This window comes from Nomascus leucogenys, chromosome 3 (assembly GCF_006542625.1).
Source record: "Nomascus leucogenys isolate Asia chromosome 3, Asia_NLE_v1, whole genome shotgun sequence".
In the NCBI taxonomy this organism is placed as follows: Eukaryota; Metazoa; Chordata; class Mammalia; order Primates; family Hylobatidae; genus Nomascus; species Nomascus leucogenys.
Genome location: NC_044383.1, coordinates 96,380,873 through 96,396,805, shown reverse-complemented (window position 1 = coordinate 96,396,805; position 15,933 = coordinate 96,380,873). Strand labels below are relative to the sequence as shown.

Below are 15,933 nucleotides of genomic sequence, written 5' to 3'. Positions count from 1 at the left end.
TCACATGTTATGACTTTGTTTAACTTTTTGAGAAACCACCTAAAGCTTTTCCAAAGTGTTTGTACCATTTTACTTTTCCACCATCAGTCTATGAGAATTCTAATTGCTCTACATCCTTGCAGTGCTTGTATGGTCTGAACTTTACCTTTTGTTAAATGATTACCGTGTCTCAAGTGTGCAGCTTTGTTCCCAATGTCATCAACTCAGGTTCTCGATACTTCTTGTAACAGTCTCTTAACTGGCACTCCTCCTTCAGATGAATCTAGGTTGTCAGGTAGGAACTCCGTGAACTTCCTCCCACCTCCCATAAACTTAGATCTATCAGTACCAATTATTCCCACCTTGCCTCCTGTCAGAGCAGGGGAACTGTGTCCTCACCTCCTCCTGTCTATACTTCTCTTTCCTCCGACACTGTGTCCTGGACCCCATCCTCCCCCTGTCAAGCCTGACTCTGTCAGCCTTCTTTCCCCTCTCCTATTTTCAGTGTTTCCAGTTATGTGGTGATTTCTCCTCAGTCTAAAAGTGAGAAAGATTATCTTGTGACTTTGTATTTCCATCTAGATACTAGCTATCTCTCTCCTTCCATTTAAAGCTAGATTTATTGAAAAACATGAAAATTCACATTTTCTCCTCAATCCACTCAATCTAGTTTTCATCCTACTCTCCATGGAAGCTGCTCTCACTGAAGCCATCGATGACCACCACGTTCCTAAATTGAACACTTGCCAATCCCTGTCTTACTTGATGTCTTGTCAGCCTTTACACACTTAATCACATACTCTCGGCTTCTCAAGCTCTCCCTGGATGCCACTCCTAGGTCTCCTTTTCCCTTTTTCTTTTCTTCATTCTACTTCCACATGTTACTGGTCCTGGACTGTGACCTTGTCCTCTTCCCATTTCCTCCCATAGCTTCACTTCCACTGTAAGGTCAATGACTACAGAAATTATGTCTCCATTCCAAGCATCCTTGTGAGCTTCAAAGTATAAAAGATAAAATAATATTGAGCTCCAAAGCCACAGGGCCACTTGATATCTCACAGATCCTGAAATTCAATACAGAGAAAGCTTGACTCATTATTCTCTTACTCAAATCTTCCTCTTCCTCTATGTTTCCATTTCAGTGAATTCACCCAGTTTAACACTCTTGACTTCTAAACTGTTATTCAGCCCCTTCAATCACTCACTGAGTCTGAGACACTCTACTTCTTTGAGATCTCTTGAGTTCATCTCCTCCCCAGCCCTCTGCCCTGCTTAGCTCACGCTGTTATCACCTCTCACTTGCATTGCTGCAACCAGCCTCCCAAATGGTCTTTGGGTTCCAGTCTTTTCCATCTACATTCATTGCCAATGCAGCTGTTTGTGCTCTGGCTCCTTCTATCTCTCCAGACTCATCTCCTGCCACCTCCTCTCTGGTCTCTACATCTTATTCACGCCAGCCGTGCTGAATGGCCTGCATTTCTCTGAGTGGCCTATGCTTTTGTGCTTCATGCTGCCCTCTTGGCCTAGAACACACCCCACCCCTTACAATGCCTTCAAAATTTCTTTTGTTCTTCTAGACTCAGCTTGGTGTTGCCTCCTGAGTGGAGACCTGCACAACATTTTCCTGATGTTCCTGTTGGATCCTTTTCTATTCTGTGCACACTTTTGTTGTCATACTTTTCATTAGTACTGTTCTCAGAGCTGTATCTATTGCCTTACATGGCATTTCACTCCAGGCTGGGCGACAGAGTGTGTCTCTGTCTAAAAAAAAATTAATTAAAATAAAATAAAATAAAGAACTCCTGGTGGGTTTGTGCCTAGATCTGAAGAGTAGTCAAGGAGCAACTGTTTATGTGGGTGAGCCACTGTGTAGACAGTGGGCGGATAGGCACAATAACTGAAAGTGGGAGACAAGACAGGAGGCTGCTATAGTGATTCAGGCAAGAGACGATGAGAGTGGTGTGGATGGTGAGAAGTGGCTGGATTCTGGGTATACTTTGAAGGTAAAGACAACAGGCTTTGCTGACACATCGATTGTGAGCTATGAGAGAAATAGAAGGGCAAGTGAGTCTAAGGTTTCTGGCCTGAACACCTAGAAAGATGACATTGTTAACTTATACATAAGGGATAAAGATCAGGTTCAAGGGTGAAGATCAGTGGTCCAATTTTAAATGTGTTAAATTTAGGATGCCCATTAGACAACAAAGTGGGTAGGCAGTTAGCTGTTTTGGTGAGTCTTGCCTTTCTCCAAGACTGCATGTTTTAATATATATACTTACTGTGTACCCACAAAAAATTAAAAATAAAAAAATTTAAATAATTTTTTAAAAGACTATGTTTCTAGCAACTAGCATAGGATCTTGCAGTAGGTAATTCTTAATTAATATTTGATAGGTCAAATGAATATGTGACTTTCTTCTGTGGAAATGTTTCAAGATCTTTCCACGGTTTTATATTTTCATATTCCCAGGTTGGTTAATATTAAGCCTGCTGACATTACACAGCTTGGCCAACTGTGTAAGTCAGCATTAGCAACAACTTGATTGTTTAGTATCTTCTTAAACTTGGCTCTCCCAAACATTTTTATTAGGACAAGTGCTGATATTGAATATTAATAAGTGCATTGAAGACAGATCCATGGTTTGTGTCTTATTATTCTAGTGTTGAACTTTCTTAATGTGATGATTGCAAGAAATTTTTTCTCTGTGAGTATAAAAGATAAAATAATATTGACTTCTTTGTTCTGCTTCTGAAATTATACTCTTTTCCCCATCACACATGAGAAAGTTGACAGCACAAGCTTTTACATTTTAGTTCACTTGAATGCATTCCAGATGATAATAGGACCTGAACCAGTGTCTGGTGATGCTGAAGAGTCCATGATGGTTAATACTTTAGAAAATTTTAATTGGACGAGTGAGCAATAATGCTGATCTTCCCTGATTTGAATTTATAGACAGTGTAAAACTCTACATCTATAAAACGTAGTGTGTTTTATAGTGTTGGAAAGGTCACAGTTCTGTTGTGAGTTGTGGGAGACTAGATTGCTCATACATTTTCTCTTGTACCTTCTACAGTCAGGCTTTTTTTTTTTTCTCTCTCTCTCTCCTTGTCAAGTTCACCAATGACATTCACATGACATCATCTTTAGCCATTTTTTAAAGTTCTCATTTTACTTCTGTCAGCTGCATTTGAGCCAGTTGACTACTTTTTCCCCACACACTTTTTTCTTCTTAATTTTTTGGGTCACTGTGCTCTTGGTTTCCTCCTACCTCACTGAACACTTTTCTTTCTCCTTTGCTTGATCCCCTATTTCTTCTTGATTTCTAAATGCTGCCATTTCCTGGGGCTCAGTCCTTGGCCCTCTTCTCTTTTCTGTCTATGAGTACTCATGAGGTGACCCCTTCTAGACCCATGGCTTTACATACTACCTATATGTTGACAAGTCCTGAATTCATTTGTCCTGCTTAGACCTTGGTCCTGAATTCCAGATATGCATAGCTAACCTCTCTGTGCCTCCATTTCCTTAGCTAAAAAGTGGAGCAACAAAGTACTGAGCTCACAGCGTTTGTGCTGGATATTCTCTCTTTGCACCTGCAGGTCCACTTCTCAGCCTTCTCTATCTGCTCAGTGCCCCAGGAAGCTGATCTGTGTGGCCTGCTCCAAAGAGTTGTCTTGCTGTCTGGCTTCTGACTGAGTTTAGTTAATGGAAGCCTCCACCAAGAGGTGGGACGGAGGGAAGAGAGTAATTTATTCTCCCAGATCTCTCCCTGTCAAGCCATAGGTTGGCAGTTGCTGCCTTCCACTGTTGAAGGCCATAGCTCCTGCTGGACAGCCAAGACCTAAAGCCCTCTCTCCTGGTTCCAGTAATTGCTCTCTCTTCTTCCCCCTTCTCACAGCCCTGCTGGTGCCAGCTCTGGGGGTGTTTCACCATTCCTTGTTGATTTCCCTTAACTATGCTCACACTTTTATAAATAGTCTCCTCATTAAACTCTCCTCAGTCACCTGGTTTGAGTGTGCCATTTGTCTCCTGCTGAGACCTAACCAGTTTGGAATTAAATAAAGGTGGTGATTAAATAAGCTAATATTTGTAAAGGGTTTAGAGCAGTGTCTGGCATATAGTAGGTGCTATAGGAGTGTTTGTGAAATAAATAAATGAATAAACTCACACGTGCACTCTCTGGGTATTTAAAACTAACTTTTTTAATTTGCCACCCTTCCTGTATTAGTCAGCATTCTTCAGAGAAACAGGACCAATACGTACATAGATACATCCTACCCATCGGATGTGTCTCTGTGTGTGTGTGTGTGCACATATGTGCACATGAAGACATTTATTCTAAGGAATTGTTCAATGATTATGGAGGCTGGCAGGTCCAAAATCTGCAAGGTGGGCCAGGAGGCTGACAACCCAGGGAAGTTGATGCTGTAGTTCCCATCTCAAGACCATCTTCCATAGAAGCAGGAAGAGCCAATGTTCCAAGTGGAGTCCAGGGGAAACCCCCACTGAAGACTTCTTTCTTGCTTGGGGGAGGCCGATATTTTTGTTCTATTCAGGCCTTCAAATGATCAAAATGTGTTTGGCCAAATATCTGGGCTCCCTATTGTCTGGCCAAGTTGACACATAAAATTAATCATCACACTTCCCAATGTACACCCCCCCGAACCCTCAGTTTTTGCTCACCAAAGACCCCTGCATTCACTCATTTGATGAATTCTGAACTTTTTCCTTTCATGCCCCACCTCCCATCTATCCTTCAACACATTTCTAGAACCTACTACTTCTCACCATCTCCACCACTGCCATTGTGCTCCAAGCCACTGTCGTTTCTTATCGGGATTATGTTTATAGACCCCTATCTCCTGCTCTCACTCTGACCCTCCTAGAGACTATTTTCAACAGGATAGCTAGAGTGATTTTTTAAAAAAATATAAATCATATCATGTCACTTTCATATCACTCAGGGTCAAAGCCCAGATCCATATAGTGGCCTGTGAGGTTTGAGATGATCACATCCCAGGTCCTCCAAGTTAACTGCATGCCTCTCTTCTCCTTGTTCAGCCTGTCTAGCCATGTTGATCTCCTTGCTGTTCCTTGAGCTTGAAGGCCATGCCCCCACCTGGAAGCCTTCACACTTGCTGCTTCCTCTGTCTGGAAAGCTCTTCCCTTGCATGCTCATGTGTCTCATTCTCCCTTCACTGAGCTCAGTTGTTATCTCCTCAGAGAGATCTTCTCTGGCCGCCCTAACTGGAGCACTGCATTCCTCATCCTCCTTTATTTTCTTTGTTAGCATTTATCCTAACAAGATATTATATATTTGTTTGTTTGCTTGTAGGCCATCTTCCCCACTAGAAGGTAGCACTACGGAGTTCGAGACTTCTTGCCTGTTTTTTTTTTTTTTCACTTCCATATTCCAATCCGTGGAATTGTGTCTAGGAACTCAATTGTAGTAGGATAGTAGGAACTCAATAAATTTGCTTGTGTGTATTTTCCTAAGGCATAAGACTAGTAATGACTTGTGCTGGTGTGCATATTAATTCACAGAGGGTTCAGAGCATGCCCTCATGTGTTCTCCGATTTATCCTCACATCATCCTGTAAGAAGGGAAGGATGGGAATCATCATGACTCACACCTATGAGTGGAATGGGAATGTATAGTGCTTAAGGATTTTAGTGCCCTCTTTTGAAGATGAGAGTACCTCAAGAGAGGATACTGGATATACTTTTGTGTACCTCATGAGGTTGGAGGTATATACCTTGGAATTCTGTCTTGGAAGAATTTATTCATTTTACAAGCCTGTGCATTTTACTACAAGATCTGGCCAGCAACAATGTATTAAGTCAACATGAATTTTAAACATTTAGAATTCTTGCCATACTGGAAAAATTACAACTGAAAGTTGTGGTCTCAGGATTCACAAGTGCACAGGGAATGAGAGGAAGATATGTTTTCGGATATCCTCGGATACTTGTTTTCCTAACCCAGTAACCAAGGGAGTAGACTAAATTGCACAGATAACACCAGTAACCTTTTGTTGTCCTGTGAATACTGCCACATGAATATATTGCTCCCTTCCTGCACCCTCCCTCCCCAACCACAATGATATAAATTTGGTATTTCAGTGAAAGTTTATGAACAATGTGCAAATGCATATGATTTTTTTACATTAAGGTTTTCTCAGGAGAATGATGCTACATAATAAACTTGTAATTGCAAGGATACGGAACCAACCTACATGCCCTTCAACCAAAGATTGGATAAAGAGAAGATTATATATATCTATATATCTATATAGATATATATAGATAGAGATACACTATGGAATACTACTCAGCCATAAAAAGGAGTGAAATAATGTCTTTTGCAGCAACCTGGATGAAGCTGGAGGCCATTATTCTAAGTGAAGTAGCTCAAGAATGAAAAATCAAATACCATATGATCTCCCTTATAAGTGGGAGCTAAGCTATGAGGACAGAAAACCATACAGAGTGATATAATGGACTGTGGGGACTTGCAGTGGGGAGAGGTTTGGAGGGAGGTGAGGGATAAAATATTACATATGAGATACAGTGTACACTGCTCAGGTGACAGGTGCACTAAAATCTCAGAATTCACTACTAAATAACTCATCTATGTAACCAAAAAAGGCACCTGTACCCTCAAAACTATAGAAATTTTTAAAACTTAAAAAAAAAATAAAGTAAGCTGCGTGCTGTGGCATGCCTGTAGTCCCAGCTACTAGGGATGCTAAAGCAGGATTTCTTGGGCCCAGGAGTTCAAGGCTGCACTGAGCTATGATTGTGCCACTGCATTCAGGCCTGGGCGACAGAATGAGACTCTAACTCGAACAAACGAAAGAGAAAGAAAGAAAGCAAGAGAAAGCAAGCAAGCAAGAAAAAAGAAAGGAAGAAAGAAAGGAAAGAAAGACACTCATACACTTATAATTCAGCTCTCTAATGGTAATTCTATAGTCAGCCACATACCCCAAATTACATTCTTGTAATGGGTTTATTCGTGTACAAAATATGTTGTAATTTGTTGATGCATGTGCAGCAAAATATTCTATCACATACAACAAAAATACACCTTTTACTCCCTTTTCCCTGCCCTTGAAAATGGCAACACTGTTTTGGCAGTTCAGCAGCTAAAAATAAAGTGCTATAACTAAGCAGTATTGGAATGTCTTCGTTTGACAAATGTGATGTACAATTTGAGTATACAACCATATCTTTTTCTTGGTTTTTCACAGAATAGGAAGCTCCACATCCTGAACACCTCCAGAAGATACAAATATTTGTATATATATGTACACATGTATACACTGTATATATAAAGTGCCAACAAGCCTCTTTGTCCTTGTAAGTTTGTTGCATTTCTCTTTAGTCCCTTTTTCTTTCCAAAGTCAGACTCACACCATTGGGATCTCAGAGTTCGTCAGCAGGCACCGAGCTTACCAAAGGCTGGCTTGTTGGGGTGTGGTGTTGGTGAGAGGACACGGAGCGAGCCCTTCAGACCTCGCTGGGGGACCTGGAACGGAAGGGCACTTTGGACTGGAAACAGCCACAGAGCAGGAGCCACAGGGCGCGCTGGATCTCCTGGTTGCGGAAGGCATAGATGATGGGATTGATCATGGAGTTGTAGGTGGCGGGCAGCAGGGTGGCGTAAGTGTAGACCGCCGGGTCCTCATGGCTGCCCACCACGCAATAGATGGCGAAGGGCAGCCAGCTGGCGCCGAAAGTGCCCAGCACCACAGCCAGTGTACCCACACCCTTTCTGGTGGCGGCGAGGTGGGGTGGCGCCAGGCAGTGCTGCTGCAGCGCGATCTGGTGCGCGTGGCGCCAGACCACCTGGCAGATGCGCACGTACAGGTGCAGCATGATGCCGAAGACCATGAAGAAGGCGGCGGAGAGTAGCGCCACGTGGCTGCGCGCCAGCGGGCGCACCACGCTGCAGGCGGCGCGCTCTGCCAGGCAGTTCCAGCCCAGCACGGGCAGCAGCCCCAGGCCTAGGGACACGGTCCAGGTGGCGGCAAGCAGGAGGTGCACGCCCAACAGGGTCCGGCGCGAGTAATAGGTGAGCGCGTTATATAGGGACAGGTAGCGATCCACCGTAATGGCCAGCAGGCTGCTGACAGAGGCGGCGAAGGAGGCCACGAGGAAGCCCACCGTGAGCAGACTCACAGTCTCCGAGGGCACCACGTACTGGAACACAAAGTGCAAGATGAGGCCACAGCCCGCCAACAGGTCGGCGGTGGCCAGGCTGCCCACCAGCACGAACATGGGCGTGCGCAGCGCCGGGGTGGACGCGATGAGCGCCACCACCAGCGCATTTTCTCCAGCGATCACTGTCCCCGACACGCACAGGAGCACGTCCCACGGATTCACCGCTGGCAGCAGGAGTCCCGGTGGCCCAGCCGAAAGCTGCGAGGACAGCTCCAGAGACCCATTAGCTCCGCCGCCGGCTCCCAGAGCCGCTGCAGCAGGGGGTCCCCATTCGCCAGTGTCCGGCCCCCCTGCTGCTGTGGCCGCCGCCGCCGCTCCTTCGGCCGCCACTACCACCACCTGGGAGTCATTGAGCGAGGCGGCGCTCGCGTTCATCGCGGCCGGATTTGCACCCTGCATAGGGAGGGAGTGCAGGCGTCAGGTGTACACTTCAGGCTGCGGGGAAACCTCCCCACGCGAAGAGCCTCCTCTCGCATTGCCCCACTTGAGTTGCCCACCCCACCCTGGGACCCCAGAGCAAATCGGGGAATCATGAGTTAAGTGCGAACCCAAAATAAACACCTGTTGAGTGAGTGAGTGAAATGCCCACGCGGACTTCTGAGTTTTTGCAGATATACACCAGGACAACATGCACTCACATGCACAAGGATCAATTCTCCAAGGGTGCCTGTATTTGCACACGCACCCGAGTGCACCAAGCTAGGAGTGTCAGCCTGGGAGAGTCCCGCCCGGGTTGTGGCGACGCGACCAGAACATCCCCATGGAGCTGGGCAGCAGAGACGCTGTCCGCGGTGCTGAAAGCGAAGTTTCTGCCATTGCGAAGCCTGGAGCGCCCTGGAGCCCAGAGACCCCTGTGTGTATGGGGGCAGCGGACGGTCGGAGTCAAGGTTGGCTCCATTTCTCCTCTTCTGGAAAGACCTGTCCCCTGGCTATCTTTCTCCCCTCCTCTCCCCACATCCTCAAACTTCCCTGGGGAACTCGGCCACTCACCTGGGGCGTCAGGACTTCTGGAAGTCGCTGGTCATGGGCGCCGAGGCGGAGCGCCGGGCTGAGCTCCCCGCGCGGACAGAGCAGCTGCCTGCAGGAGGCGGCCGGGCCGGGGAGGAGGCAAGCGCGGGGCGCCTGTCGCTGTGCCGGCGCCGCGAGTGAGAGACACAGTTGGTGGCAGAAAAGGCGGCTGCGAGCGGCGCGCGCTGGAGATTGACAGGCAGGGCGTGGTGACGTCAGGCTCCCGGCTCCCGGTGCGAGCCCAGCACTCACTCTCCTCGCCAGCCCATCCTGTGCCCTCCCCGCCGCACTCCCCCTGCCCCCAACACTATCTGAGGGTCCTAGGAGGGAGGAGAAGCCAGAGCAGCAACCTCCAGTCCAGAACTTCCAGGAATGGGATGGGAGAGAGACAAGGAGAGGGAGAAAGGAGTGAAGAAGACCCTGAGACCAGGCGGCGAAGTGGGTGAGCTGGGAGGGGAGGGGTGAAGGATGAGTGGCACCTGCCGGGCAGCAAAGCCCAGCGTCAAAGATCACTGAGGGATCAGGTCAAAAAAGAAGCCCCGGAAAAGGGGGAGGTTGGGACAGGAGTGTTTGATAGGAAAGTAGCTACCTTTAAAAAAAAAAAAAAAAAAATGCTGCTCCCGAAACAGGAATTATCTGGGAAAAGAAATTCACTTTTTTAAAAATTTTATTTATGTATTTATTGAGACAGAGTCTCACTCTGTCGCCCAGGCTGGAGTGTAGTGGCCCAATCTCGGCCCACTGCAACCTCTGCCTCCTGGGTTCTAGCGATTCTCCTGCCTCAGCCTCCCGAGTAGCTGGAATTACAGATGTGCGCCATCACACCCAGCTAATTTTTGTAGAGATGGGGTTCGCCATGTTGGTCAGGCTGGTCTCGAACTCCTGACCTCGTGTGATCCACCCGCCTCGGCCTCCCAAAGTGCTGTTATTACAGGTGTGAGCCACCTCACCAGGCCTGAAATCCAATTTTTAAAAAGGATGTTTGTGGTACATGCTCAGTTGAGTAGAGTCAGGGAAGAAATTCTGAGTTATGGGGAGCAGATAAAAGATGGATAAGATGGGGACATCTGAGGAAAACAATCTCTTCTTTTGGAGGTTGCCTGTGCAATTCCTCTCTTTCCCATTATCTTTTTTGAGCTCTACACAGCAGGTTTCACTGTGATCTTTTTGGCCCATGTTTCCCAATTTCGGTAGCTGATAGTGCCCTTGGAACTTGCACTTTAATTAAAGACCAGGTCTGCATCTTGCCAGAGAAAAGGAAAACAGCAAAATGTGATTTACTTTCTTGGCTTCAGACTTTGCCCTGTTAATTGGTACCCTATAAAACAAATTACAGGACAAAAATAGTGATAACTCAGCTGCACCAGACTTCAGTAGACAGGAGTTTTATTTTCAGCCCAGATAAATCATCCTTTTGTTTTAAAGGTGTTTTGTTTTGTCAGTAAGATACGAGTATTAGTCTTCTTATTCTCTTTCTTCTTCCAGAATGTGCAATAGCTGTACTTGGGCAAGAGCTAAAATAGTTGATGCCATCTGAGGTTCTAAAATAGATGATTGCACATTGGCATGATGGCATTGCACAGAGGCCACAGCCATAATTTTCAGGGACCACACGGTCTGGGAAAAGTGAAAATTGGCAACATTTGTTGCTAGTGCTCCCCCTACTTCTCCCTGTGGACCCTTTCCTCCCTTCACTTTGCCTCTAGCTCCAAAGAGGCGAAAAAAGATACTCAGACTGTCCATGGGTTGGAGGATAAGTTTACCCTAGGTTGCTGCCTTTAAACATGACCCCCAAGTCCAGACTATTCCTGCCTCAATGCAGCCAACTTAATTACAAGAACAAAAGACATATGACAGTTTATTTCTTTGGTGCAATAGCTGATGTTGGACATAAAGTGAGTTTACACACAATTTATCCATTTGGGGAGCTTAAAAAAATCCACACACCACTATTTTCTTGAACCCAAAACTTGGCTGAAGTTCTAAATTTCTGAAAAGAGCCATTTTGTGTTTCAGTACAAGATTGTCATCTAAGAGTCAAGAATGTTATTTCAGAGCTGTCAAGTGAACCGTCAAACCACTGTAATAGCACGTTAACTGAGGATTTTCCAAATGATCAGATAAAAGCCCAAGGGGAGGAGAATCCTCCTGCATGTCTAAGTATGTTCCATTTTCACATGCCACAATGTAGCAGAAAGTATGAGGTTAAAATTGAACCTACCACAGGATCTCTGAATATCCTTCGGCTCCAACATTACCAAGAATGGATTTCTCAGTGATTTCCAGAGGAAGACAACACATGTAGAATCGTGTACATAAATGCCGGTTGAGGATTTGTAGACTGACTTTGAGTGATGCCAATCTGTGGGTACCTCTCTTGGATGCTAGACTAGGTCCTGTACAGACAGAGCATTTTCTTTCAAACTCCTCCTTATCTCCCCCATATCCACCCATATTTTGGAAAGTAGAAGATGGGAAAGCAAAACGTGTCTGTTTCGTCAGTTGTGGATGGAAATTAGATGGACTTCTTTACTTGCCTTGCCTATAGCTACTATATAAGCACTTGCCCTTCCAATGGTCTCCTAAAGTGTTCAGCCTGTAAATCACATGAAATTTTCCACACATACCCTGATATATGGGAGGAGATTGACACCTCCCCTGAAGCTAGATATGATCAGCCATCCTTTGCTGGGCTAGTGACCAGATCCTTTTCTGTTGAAAATTTGAACTAAGAAACACGTTAACAATGGTGAGTCAGTGTTGGGCTCTAAACATGAAAGATAGTGATAAATTAGTGATAAATTAGAGCTGAACCACTTGTGTGTTGGACCTTTTGTGAAGTGTTTAATCAGAGAAAGCCAACCGCACTGGAAGAATGAAGCAGATGTGTGAAGAGGAACTGAGATGAAGAAGATCAAATGACCAAGAGGTGAAAGGAGTGACCTCAGTCCCTGAGTGTCTGGTTCCTGGCTCTGGGAGCCCAAATCCCCTGATGCCTTGAAATTACCTTTTGGGTCTCTACCACAAACCTTCCTAATCTTGCGCTACCTTGAATGGTTTCTATTCTGTGAATCCTTGAAAATTGACTGAAACATACAACCAAATGTATTATTCATCCACCAGCTTGTCTGGCTTTGTTTATGTTTTGGGGTCTTCAGAGTTTGGTTTCTGATTGGTAGTCACAGATTAAATTCATTATTGCCAACCCTTTGACCAACTCATCACAGGCTGAGGTGCCTTGCTTCTTTCTGTTCTAGCACTATTTAAGCACAAATATGAGGAAACTTTTCTTGTCTGAGGCTAAGCCCAGGAATCATAGCCTTTCAACCACAATCTTTCTTTCTCCAGCTTCCTTTGGTATCTCATTCCCATCTCAGCCTAAGCCAGCAGTACTCAATCCTGGCTGCATATTAGAATTACATAGAAAGGTTTTTAAAACTATCCGTCTTTGGATCCCTCACCCAGAAATTCTGACTCATTTTGTCTGGAGTGGATATTTTCTAAAGACCCGAAAGAAAACTCAGGGTTGAGAACACTCATCTAAACAATCCCTTTGTCACTTTAGTGTGTAGTGAAACTCCTGAAATAGTGGATATCTTTTTGGGATAGTTGCAATAAAAAATTTCAGTGAGAATCCAGCTCTAAATCATTCAGTGTAATTTCAGGTTTAACATATTCACTACATCTCTTCTGCAGACCTTTAATTTTCCATATACACACAGAACCTCCTTCCTCTCTCAAGATAAAGCCTGGCACATGGTTCTCTCTCGGCCCTGATGAATTCAATAGCCCCATTAGGGAGCACTAAACTCTGGCCCTGGTTCAGGTTGCCCCGAACCCTTTATTCTGCTATAGGTTTCAAGATACCTTGGCATTTGCACCCTTGTTCTGTGCTGATCTCACAGCTGCCTCCCAGTGTGCCCTCTCCTGGCTCAAGTCCTTGCAAATCAATTCTGTTTTACAATATCAGGACTGCAGCCAGCCAAGCTGTCCAGAACCTTATAAAATTATGTTGGAAAGACCCACACTGGCAAGAAATTCTGGTCTCTCTGTCTCTCTTTCTCTCTCTCTGGGCATCTGCGTGCGCATACACACACACACACACACACACACACACACACACACCCACGCTCCCTGTTCTTGATTCTTGGGGATAAGCAGTACAGTGTTCAACTGGGAAGTGTAAGTCTATCTGGTGGTACCCAGGTGCTTGTGCTGACATCTCAGGAAGACAGCAAGTGCTTGGTGAGATTTATGAAGCTGTTTATTAAGAAAGATTGTTGCTACAAGAGACGGAAATCACAAAGGGCCACTGAATAACTACATTGTTTGTCCAGATCCATGGTGTTGGATGGAGTGTAATCTTTTGGGGACACATGCCGAGGAAGTGTTAAAAGTGTTAAAAGTATCTCCTTTCTTTCTGTTTCTGCTTGTCCCCAGGGGTGCCCCTCATCCTCAGGCATCAGTGATCTATGGTACCTACTTCTTCAGCATGTCCAGACACATCGGGGATGTTCCTACCTCATGCCAGGTGTGTAGTCCCCACTCCAAAGGGCTTCTATCCTAGGAGGTCAGCATCAACTGATGTTCCCACCAAATTTAGATAAGGAGCAAAGCACCATTATTATCATCGCATGTCCACAGGATGCAGAACACTGCAGGAAAGTTGAGATTTGGGGTTTAATTCACTTAATGAACATTATTTTGCATGAGAAATAAATCATGACATTTAAAGGCATATGTGTTTTTTTCATAAAGAGTGAAAACAACTTTATTGAGTTTATGAAGGAATGTATACTATTACAACTCAGGGCACCAACTTTACTGATTATGAGAATGTTAATGAGAAAGTTGTTTCTATTAGTGTAATTAGTGTATTCAAAAATGAACACAGAGGCAATCTTCCAACCTGCCATGCCCTCCATTTTCTTTTCTCTCTCTCTGTCTTTTTGTGTTTTAATCTGTATTTCCCTGATAACATGTAATGTGGAGCATCTTTTCAGATGCATATGTACCATGAGGATATCTCTTTGGTGAGGTGTCTGTTAAGGTCTCTGGCTCCCCCCGCTTTTTTCTTTTTTTTTTTTTTTTTGAGAAAGAGAGACAGTCTTACTGTGTCACCTAGGCTGGAGTCTTTCTCTCTCTCTCTCTCTCTCTCTTTTCAAAAAAAGAAAGGTTCGGGGGTATATGCAAAGGTTTGTGACATGTGTAAACTCCTATCACAGGGGTTTGTTGTACAAATTATTTTATCACTCTGGTGTTAAGCCCAGTACTCAATAGTCGTCTTTTCTGCTCCTCTCCTTCCTCCCACCCTGCATCCTCAAATAGACCCTACATGTTCAAAGTGCTTTGAAGCTCATTCCGTACTATTTCATTTTATTCTTTGAGACAATTACATGGAGTTTGAGGTTATGATCTTTGCAGGTGGGATAACTGAGGTTCAGAGAGATGAAGTTGTCCACAGGTACACAGGGCACTAGCAGGAGACTTGAGCCTTGATCGGGTTCATTTCACCAGCATCGTACTTACTAAGGGCTGCTGTTTGCCAGGGACCATGACAGGTCCTGGAGCTGTTGATGGAAAGAACAGGATGGTCCTCTCCCTCACCCTTCCCTGGCATGGCCATCAGGCCCCAAGTAGCAGGTTTGCCTCTCTTTCTGTCCCTGTCTTGGCCAAGAGGGCAAGTGAGGCCTGATGAACCATGCAAAAGGGAGCAGCACTATCATCAACTCTGGCCTCCAGGACACTGGGCACGTGGTCAAGGGTTTCCCCATGTGGTGGGACAGGTGCCTCCCCTTCCCACAGTTCTCAGCTCCCCTCAGTTTCCCTGAAGGGCAGGTGGGCAGGGGCTTGGGGTTGAGTAATTCAAAAAAGATTCCTCTCCATTTCTAGCGTAGACTTTTCCCTACCCCACATTACCCCAGTGTTTCTGCTTTGTATGAAAAGAAAGGCCACCCTTATACTAGATAGCAAAATTAAGCCAGTCAAGGGCTGCTCAGCACCTGTTTAATCAGACAAATCTATTGTATACAAGAGACTGACAATCTTGTGGGGAAGCAAAAACAAACATAGATCAAAGTGTGCAACAGTATGTAGGCAGACTCAAAAACTCAAGGAGGATTTACTGCGGATAGATGGATCCAAGATAATGGAGGTTGAATTTTATAACTTCAGTATTACTATGAACAGCATTTGATAGACTGTTTTCTGTTTTGCAAGCTGTTTTTCAAATGTATTGCTTTGAACAATTAAAGAGAATTTTGAAGGAAAATAATTTCCCAATATTCCCATCAGCTAAACAAGATTGCTTCGCCCTCCACCACTCCAAGACTGTAAACTTCTTGAGAGGATGGATCAATTCTAATTAATCTTTCCATTAGTATTATCTGGCACAGAGTAGGTGCTAAATAAATGTCTCTTGAATGTTTCTTTCCAAAATTTATCCACATGCACATATATTTCATGTAGGTTTATTGCATAGTGTTCAGTGTACTATACATACAGTTTACAATTCAAATGTTCACTTAGTAATAAAAGGCGCGTTGTTAATATTTTTCTTTCTTTTCTTTTCTTTTTTATAAAGACAGGGTCTCGATATATTGCCCAGGCTGCACTCAAACTCCTGGCTCAAGTGTTCTTCCTGCCTCAGCCTCCTGAGTAGCTGGGATTACAAGCATGCCCCACCACAACCAGCTCTTTATTGCCAATCTTTTCTGTGTCGC

General features: G+C 44.8%; 1 protein-coding gene across 2 annotated transcripts; it reads right to left on the bottom strand.

The window, feature by feature from the left end:
- Nucleotides 1–6,970: 6,970 nt before the first annotated feature.
- Nucleotides 6,971–9,405, bottom strand: GPR6 (G protein-coupled receptor 6). 2 transcript variants are annotated; one of them, XM_003255560.2, is made up of 3 exons: nucleotides 9,194–9,405; nucleotides 8,889–8,997; nucleotides 6,971–8,596 (listed from the first exon to the last, which is right to left on the bottom strand). In XM_003255560.2, exon 3 carries the CDS (start codon nucleotides 8,576–8,578, stop codon nucleotides 7,490–7,492), a length of 1,089 nt encoding a protein of 362 aa, XP_003255608.1. In that variant the 5' UTR covers nucleotides 8,579–8,596; nucleotides 8,889–8,997; nucleotides 9,194–9,405; the 3' UTR covers nucleotides 6,971–7,489. The 2 variants fall into 2 exon arrangements, with proteins under 2 accessions (XP_003255608.1, XP_003255606.1); XM_003255558.2 differs by lacking the exon at nucleotides 8,889–8,997 and having other exon boundaries at nucleotides 9,194–9,344.
- Nucleotides 9,406–15,933: the final 6,528 nt, after the last annotated feature.